The following is a 9,378-nucleotide window of genomic DNA, read 5'->3' as shown; positions in this document are numbered from 1 at the left end:
CCCTCATAACAAGATATACTCTACTCTGTGCTAGGCTCTGCGCCTGTCCTAACATTGCACTTGTCAGAGTTGCTTTGGTTAAGGTCCCAACAGGAGACAGATGTCATGTTCAAATGACATAACTTTAGGGGAGCTTGGGTGGGATGTAGGGAGTCACAGCAATAGTGCAACTCCCCAGGACATCTCCAGCTTCAAAGAAACAAATGGAAGGAAGGATTGTCAGAAGCCAGAAGGAAAGAGTCATATAGGATTGCTGCCCTTCATATGTGCTCGGGAAAGAAATGCCCTAAATATCCTACTCTTCTGCCCACTCAGATTTCGCGCTGGAGCAAACCCGACCAAAGCCAGGGGCTTAAGGATGCTGTTGACGTGGCCCTCAGGGTGGCTCAGTGGGTTAAGCCTCTGCCTCTGCTTCCTACAGTAGAGAGCAGAAACGTGGACAGTGTCTGTAGGGGAGGCAGATGAAACAGGTGGTATAACAGTGTTCTAGAACTGCCTGTATCATCAAGTAGCCTGCCCACTGTGAAGTCAGGTGCATGTCCTTCTTCACTCCTGGATACCCAGCTCCCCGCCAGTGCCTGGCCACTGTAGCGTTCAGTTAATGTTTGCTGACAAAGAACGGCTGAGAGTCCCAGTGTTTTGACCAGGAAGCCCTAGAGAGCCATAATCCCTTGCTCCCGTGCTCACCTGCAATTTTTTTTTTTTTTTTTAAGAGAGAGAGATCACAAGTAGACAAGGAGGCAGGCAGAGAGAGAAGCAGGAAAATCAGGCTCCCTGCTGAGCAGAGAGCCCGATACAGGGCTCGATCCCAGGACCCTGAGACCATGACCTGAACTGAAGGCAGAGGCTTAACCCATTGAGCCACCCAAGCACCCTTGCTCACCTATAATCTGACCATTTGAACCTGCTAACCTAGGAGACCACCAGCACCCAAACGTCCAACACCTGAACTGCAACTGCTGCTGCGCTGGTGCTTCAGCAGACCAGATCCCTTTGCCCAAATCTAGCACAAGCTGTCCAGATAAAGAGCTCAGTGCCTAGAGATGCAGTGATCTGAGCTATTTCTGAATTAATTTAAGGATAGAATCCTTCCTCAAGCACAGGATCACTGCAGGTCTGGACTCTGGCAGTACTTTCAGAGCTTTACCAGCAGAGGTCGCCCCTCTCATAAGAAATCCCAGAGAGGCCACAACTAGGTAAACCAGACTAAAGGAGAGCCCTCCCCACTGAAGTGGGGGTTCCTAGAGCCCCACTCACTTGGGCTCCTCTGAACTAACCCTCTAGGTTGCCTGGATGTGCCTCCGTCTTCCCACAGGCTCTAGGGGAACAACCTGGAACCCACTGCCTTTTGCAAAAAAGGAAGGGCCTCATGTTGCAAAGGAACCCAGAAAAGCCCTTGCACATTTTTTCAAGTTCATAAACATAACATTTAAAAATCACACTCAAGGGCACCTGGGTGGCTCAGTGGGTTAAGCCTCTGCCTTCAGCATATCGGGCTCTCGGCTGAGCAGGGAGTCTGCTTCCTCCTCTATCTCTGCCTGCGTCTCTGCCTACTTGCGATCTCTCTGTGTCAAGTGAGTAAATAAAATCTTTAAAAAAAAAATTGCACTCAAAACGATGCTGGAACTTCTCCGTCACATAGAAACTACCTGTTTCCATTTGTCACTGTTTTCCTTCCTAGAACATTTTCTGGATATATCTTCCAACATTCCTTACATTTTCTAAAACATTAAGTATGGTTTATTGTTACAATCCTTTTATGATTTTTTAAAAACGTGACTGACTTTTCACCATCTTTTTAATTTGTTAAAACGTTAGTTAATTTTTATTTTACCAAATCGAGAGTAGCGAGATGGAATAGTTCTAACAGGCTCGTCATGGAGTAACAGTGTTCTCCTGGCATGCTCCTCCCCAGATGTTCTTCTACAGGGAGACAACCACTTTTGACAGTTTCCGAGGCTTCTTCTGGTCTTTAATAACCTCGTGTCTTTTTTTTTTCCTCGTGTCTTATGTAGGTAATACATTGATACCGTCCTTTTTTCAATACTTTTGGTAATAAGAGGTGCCTGGTTGGCAATACAGCATGTCCCGCCCCTGTTCCCAGGAGGAGCAGGTGGCCTGCACACGTGTGATGGGACAGACACGCGGAACCTTGCACATGCTGTCCCCTGGACACATGTGCCTCTTTCCTCTGCTGATGTTAATCTGTAATCCCTTCTCTGTAAAAAACCATGACTGGGAGTATAGCCACTTTTTTTGAGTTCTAGGAGTCCTTCTAGCAAATTACTGGGCCTGAGCCTGGTATTGGAGACCTCTGCATTATAACGCTGTTTTTAAGTTAAAAGTAATAAAGATAGAATACTCAACTCCTGTCTTCTGCCCATTTCTTGATTGGATTATTTGTTCTTTGGGTGTTGAGTTTGATAAGTTCTTTATAGATTTTTGGATACTTGCCCTTTTTCTGATAAGACATTTGCAAATACCTTCTCCCATTCTGTCAGTTGTCTTTTGGTTTTGTCAACTGTTTCCTTTGCTGTGCAAAAGCTTTTTACCTTGATGAAGTCCCAATAGTTCATTTTTGCCTTTGTTTCCCTTGCCTTTAGAGACATGTCTAGGTAGAAGTTGCTGTGGCCAAGGTCACAGAGGTTGCTGCCTATGTTCTCCTCTAGGATTTTGATGGATTCCTGTCTCATATTGTGGTCTTTCATATATTTTGAGTCTATTTTTGTATATGGTGTAAGGAAATGGTCTAGTTTCATTCTTTTGCACGTGGTTGTCCAATTTTCCCAACAGCATTTGTTGAGGAGACTGTCTTTTTCCCACTGGATATTCTTTCCTGACTTGTCGAAGATTAGTTGACCTATTTTTATTTTTCAAAAGATTTTTAAAATTTATTTGAGTGCACATGGGCAGGGATAGGGGAAGGAGAGGAAGCAGAAGGAGAAGGAGAGGCAGACTCCCACTGAGCAGGGAGACCAACGTGGGGCTGGATCCCAGAATGCTGGGGTCATGACCTGAGCCACCCAGGTTCTCCCTGCTACCTTTTATTTTAAAATTAAGGGAAACCACAAGATCAACTGTATTTAAAAATTATATAATTACTTCCAATATAAACACCAACCCAAATCTAATGAAAGAAATATAAATCTACAGTATGTGAAATTATTTTTCTGAATTTTGGTTATCTCTAATCATTTTCCATTAAAGAATAAAACACATTAGGCACATAGCACATTACCATACTAAGCACTATCTGCCGGTCACCTCAACTAAGAAATAAAAAAATATAGATATAACTGTAATCCCCTGGGTCCCCAGGTATGTTTCTCCTCTCCCTATCCCACCCTTCCTTTTCTGAAAAGCCTAAATCTATGAATATGCTTGTACATCCTTAGAATCTCTTTAGAGACACCATAGATACACCGAAGAAACATAAGCCTATGTCTGGGTTTTTTTTTTTTTTTAAGATTTTATTTATTTATTTGACAGACAGAGATCACAAGTAGGCAGAGAGGCAGGCAGAGAGAGAGAGAGGAGGAAGCTGGCTCCCCGCCGAGCAGAGAGCCCGATGCGGGGCTTGATCCCAGGACCCTAGGATCATGACCCAAGCTGAAGGCAGCGGCTCAACCACTGAGCCATCCAGGCGCCCCTATTTCTGGGTTTTAAAAGAATTCTCTTTTCTTTTTATTAACCTGAGTTGGCTTGGAATATTTTTTTTAAATAACAGTTTTATTGAAGTATAATTCAAATACCATACAACTGACCCATTTCAAGTGCACAATTCAATGGTTTTAAGTATGGAATCCATCTCTTTTAGGGTCTACTTTCTAAGATGGGCTCTGGATTTTTCAGAAATGTTTTCTGATCCCCTCTTAAGTGGTCATGTGTGAGGCTCCCACCTGCTTCCCTAGATTTATTTTGGAGCCACCAATATCCTCTCTCATATACACATTTTCCCCATCCCCTGATGGGCAAAGAAGAAGGCCTGATGGGACACCCAGCAAACTGAGGGGTGCAGGCGAGAATTTAGCAGGTGCGTTCAATGAGCTTCTATATTGTTGGAAAGGTACACACCTATCATTTTAGTTTTTTTTAAGATTTTATTTATTTATTTGACAGACAAAGACAGCAAGAGAGGGAACATAAGCAAGGGGAGTGGAAGGGGGAGAAGCAGGCTTCCCACAAGCAGGGAGCCCGATGTGGGGCTCATGGGATAATGACCTGAGCCGAAGACAGATGCTTTAAGACTGAGCCACCCAGACACTCCTACCATCTTAATTTTTAAAAAAATGTTTTTTTTCTTTTAAGTCTTATTTCTTCCCAGCATTTGTCTAGTTCTAACCCTTCTAAATGGAAAACACCAGAAGGAACCACAGGAAGGCGAACATCTCCCTACTTTCCAGGGCACAAGCTCTGTGTTTCCTGCTCTCCTTCTTTCCAGCGTACTGAGGATAAATGACCTCCTTACACTGACTCATTCACAAACAATGACAGGGGATATGGCCTTCAGGTAGAAAACATTTTAACTCACAGAATCCCTTTTAACAGAAAAATGCACCAGATGTAATAAAGACCAGTCCACCAGCCTTTGAAGTATAGTAAACTAAGAAGCAGAACAAGTGTTAATTTCCACTGAAGTTTCCACCCACCCACCAAATCTTGAAAGTTTATAGAGACCTTAATGGGTTCCATCATGCATACCGTGTAGGTGTTCTCAACAGTGTTTCACTATCCCAAGCATATGTCCCAGGAGCAGAAAAGGCAAGTGGGACCTACATTCCAAGGACAGGAGCTAGCAACTCCGAGTGCACACACTGAGCTGAGGTGTTGGCTCAGCTCATCATTGACCTTGTGTTCAGTGGAGACGGTGCTCCCAGGCTTAGAAGGGAGACCATGAACTCACCATTTCCAAGCTGGAGAGCCTGGTGAATGGTTACTGTGCTTACTGGAGTTTCCCTGGGAGTACATCACTGAGGGTAGAGAAGGAGAGTCCTGGATCAGAGATGAAGGATGGTTTATTGTTCACACATTAGACCACAACCCTCTTGGAGCTTCCTAGGTATCATCCGAAATCAGTCCCCATATAGAGAGGACAGGGAGAGACTGAAGAAAGAAGCAGGCCACTCCGGGTTGGTAGGTGACAGTTGTTTTTTTTGTTTGTTTGTTTAAGATTCGATTTATTATTTCAGAGAGAGAAAGTGAGAGAGCAGGAGCAGAGGGGGAGGTACAGAGGGAGAGGGAGAAGCAGACTCCCCAGGGAGTCTGATGCAGGACTGGATCCCAGGACCTTGAGACCATGACCTGAGCCAAAGACAGATGCTTAACCAACTGAGTCACCCAGGCACCCCAGTAGGTGACAGCTTTAATTAAAAAAGGAACCTACACATGAGGCTCATCTTGGGTGATATAGCAAGATGGATGGATCCCAACACCCACCCACCAAATCTTGAAAGTTTATAGAGACCTTAATGGGTTCCATCATGCATACCGTGTAGGTGTTCTCAACAGTGTTTCACTATCCCAAGCATATGTCCCAGGAGCAGAAAAGGCAAGTGGGACCTACATTCCAAGGACAGGGGAAGGGGTAAGGAGCCTTCAAATGCTGGGATCCAGGTCACAGGTCAACTGGTATCATATCATGTCTTTTTGATGACCTTCCCCAACACTCACAGCAACAGCAAGAGCCAGCCCAGCTGAATTTGTGCCAGTTCCCAGAGCCCCCGCTCCCAGGCAACACAGAGACGGTTGGGTGATATGGGCACCACAGTGGGTTATACTGCAGAAGGAGCCAGAGAGTGTGGAAACTACATCTTTTATAACAGACAGCAGACATGTCTGACCTTCGTTACAGAGAAGGCCACCTTTAGTTATGTCCACCCTTTAACCGGGCTATTTGTTATACTCAGATTCTTGGAAAGATGATCCAAACCAGGGGAGCCTGGGTGGCTCAGTGGGTTAAGCATCTGTCTTTGGCTGAGGTCATGATCCTGGGGTCCTGGGATCGAGCCCTGCGTTGGGCTCCCTGCTCAGTGGGGATCCTGCTTCTCCCTCTCCCTGCTGCTCTCCCTGCTTGTACTCTCTCTCTGTCAAATAAATGGATGAAATCTTAAAAAAGAGACAATCCAAGATAAAGGCAGTCTGTGCCTTGCTGTACAAGATCCAGGGAGAACTGTGTCGCAACATACTTTAGTCACTAAACAAAAATACTCACCATTACTAGTTTTGAATTACATGCATTTTAAAATAAATGGGATCTTTAAGAAAAATCTTACATAAAATTCAGCTCTGTATTTCCTTACTAGGCTACTGAGCCTCAAAGCAAAGTAAAAGCTAAATTTCATGTTAGATGTTCCAAGAGTGTCTTCTCCAGGCTGAGAACTTATGAGAGAGAAGTGGTCAGTAACTTACATTTCCCTAACCAGACAAGAGATGTTTCATTTCTTGCTACTTTGCTACTAGAACAGAGAAAAATAATCTTAGGAAATGTGTATAGTATAAAAACTATTAAAGATGAATTTATATTTACCTTGTGACTAGGAAAATACTACCTCTTGATTAATTCCTCCTTTTCTGCCTTCCTATAAGTGTAGCCTGAGGTGGGAGCTTTGTTTTTTGGAACAGGGCTGGGGATAGTGAGGCAAAGCATAAAAAGCGGGGGTGGGGTGGGGGTGGGGTGTGTGTAAGAGTAGTCCGAAGGGGAGAGGAAGGCTGAAGAGAAGGGGTTAGGGGGAGAGGCACCAGAGGCAGGGATGGACAAGAAGAGATATGTGAGCATCTTAGGAAGGTAAGAGAAAGGCTATGGCAGATTTAAAAAAGTGTTTTCTGGTGTGATATCAGTGGAACGTTTCCTTCTCCCACTCCCTGAAACTTTATCCACATTATTTGGGGGATGCTTTTCAGTGGATTTGGGGTTTTTAAAAAGCCATAGCTGCATAACTTTGGCCTTGGGGTATGGGGTGCCAGAACAGCCTGGGGAGCCCAGTACAACTTCAGTTACAATATCACTTTTCACCCCCAAACCCATGCTACTCGTTTATCTGTGCAGTGACAGGGAAGGGCCAGGGCACTGAGCAGACATGGTAAAAGAAAAAAAAAAGATGGCTTAGCTTCAGGCAAGGCACATAACCATCTGCAGTGAACTACCTGGGAAATATGTGTAAGAGAAGACAGAAGCATCTGGAAGGCCCGTTTTCGCAACCAGACGCTGCCCTCAGCCGCAGAAGAAGGACCCCACCCTCACTGACTGCCTGGTACACGTTTGTTCTCAAGGCTCCTTTTTCTTTTCTTTGTCACAACACGGAACACATTCGGTACCCATCACCACCCCTTTGAAATTCCCTCTTCTGTTAGCTTTGGAACCGCTGGTTACATACCTGATAAAGTACCGACCACCCGTATTTCCTAGTATCTGCTCGTGAGCCGCAGTGTGTTCCGACTTGCTATGCGTCACCGTCACTCTGTTTAATCCTCACAACCGCTCAAGCAGATGCAAAACGCAATCTTTCTCCCTTTCCGCTGAGGAGGCTGAGCTGTGGAAGGCTCTCGAGGAGACTGAGCAACTGGAGCTCAGAGTGGGGGCCTGGAGAGAAACAGCACGGCCTCTGACTTCAGGCTGGAGCGCAGGGCGCCAGGAATGGCAGAGAGGGACGGGGGTGCTAAGAGAGAAAAAGAACCGTGGGCAGATGCGCAGCAACAGGGTGGCGGCCATCTTGGAGGGCGCATCGTGCATCAGGCCCCGACAGTGCTTCCTTCAGGCCTAGCCATGATGCTGGTCACTGAGGAGAAAACAGGTCCTACTGGGGGGAAGTGACCTGGACAGGGTCACACAGAGGCAGAGCCAGGGCCTGGCTCCTGTTATCACCTTGCCCTTCCAATCTGGGTGCTGACAGGCAGCCCTGCCATGGGCCCTGCACCCCCCTCCACAGCCGCCTTTGTCGGGTGGGCCCTATTAATCTAGTCCTTTCTTTCTTTCTCACAGCAACATGCTCTGTAGCTCTTACTCTCTTCCGCAACACCACCTGATGTTGAAAAGGCTTTAAATACACTTTAATGAAGCATAACATCATATGCGTTCAGTGAGGAGATATTGATTTTTGTGTGTAAAATATTAATGCGTCTTTCAAGCTATTTATGTCCTTAGACTACAGAGCTCACAATGTCTCCTCTGATGCACTGACCACACTAAGACCTGGTTTTATTTCTGGGAAAACATCGAGTATTTACCACTAGCATTACCTTTTTTCCCCTCTCCTCTATTTTTGTTATATGACCAGACACTAAATAATAATGGCCGTGTTAATGCACTGGCTGTTTTGTCAGGGTTCTGCCCAGTCTGTTAATATACAGAACCATATTCTCCCATTAATAACTCACTGACCCGAATTTCAGTTGATCAATTTAAATTCATACTCAATTGCTCCTGTCAAATTTTCTCTCTGATAAAATAAAAATGTAAAAAGTTTTTGGCATGTGATCTTCCAAATGTTCCCCTGGTTTTTAAAATTTTTATTGATTGATTGATTTTGTAGAAATACACATGATTGATGGCAATGTTAGTGCAGGGCCAGAATACCTGCTCTGGCTCCACACTGAGGACTGGGCTCTGAGGCCAGATGGAGCCTCACAATGGGAAGGTGGTCCAGGAGCAGAGTCCATAGTGCTTGCTCTCAGGGGTTTCTTCATATGCTGTCAGTTAGTCAATCAGCATGGATGCCTATTCTGAAGCCATATGTGCTAGCTAAGCCGTGTTTCCCAAAGTGTGTGGTATATGCAGTACCATGCTATATGCATTTGAACAAAGGTTCAAAGCACACAGAGAGAGCACATTGTATCTTGAGAAATGAGGCTATCATGGCCAAGACAATGTGGGGAACATCTAGATCCAGCCCACAGAAAACTACCAACAAGCTCCTCCATTCTCCCCCTTCCCTGGCTATTTTGTAGGCCATGTGTTCCAGATGGTGTGGCTATTGGAGGGAGAAGGGCTCTGGGGCTCACATTTCACCCTGACATGAATGTTACCACTTTTCAATGCATTAGGTGGCTATTTCCCTGAGATAGTCTATCCTTTCATGACTGTCCAAATGTGTGCTAGCTCATAAATTTATTTTACTTAAGGTTACTTGAGTTCCTTGTTTGTAATCATTTATTGCTCAAACAATTTGAAAATCTTTGAGTTAGACATGTTTATTGCAGAACTTCTCAGTGACTTTATTATTCTAACATGGGTTGTGAATCTTCTACAGAGCTTTGACACACCCTTATTTGACCATGGGGTCTTTTTTCTGCAGGAGTCTCAGGGGAAGGACATTCTAAAAATTCCACTTGGGGGAGGGGCCTATGGGTGGTGCAGCCAGTTGAGCATCTGGCTCTGCGTTT

At 45.0% G+C, this 9,378-nt stretch overlaps 1 protein-coding gene across 1 annotated transcript in view; it reads left to right on the top strand.

Moving 5' to 3' along the window:
* Nucleotides 1-6,749: 6,749 nt before the first annotated feature.
* Nucleotides 6,750-9,378, top strand: part of TBC1D8 (TBC1 domain family member 8) — a gene marked incomplete at its 5' end in the record, with an annotated part of 40,709 nt that continues 38,080 nt past the window's right edge. The window contains one exon of the mRNA XM_082743007.1: nucleotides 6,750-6,784. Within this exon, the coding sequence (XP_082599133.1) occupies nucleotides 6,750-6,784 (35 nt within the window). The remainder of the gene's footprint in view (nucleotides 6,785-9,378) is intronic.

The sequence above is a fragment of the Mustela nivalis genome (genome assembly GCF_964662115.1).
Source record: "Mustela nivalis genome assembly, chromosome: 8".
Lineage (NCBI taxonomy): Eukaryota > Metazoa > Chordata > Mammalia > Carnivora > Mustelidae > Mustela > Mustela nivalis.
The sequence above is the reverse complement of the archived record's forward strand: the minus strand, read 5'-3'. Positions and strand labels throughout refer to the sequence as shown.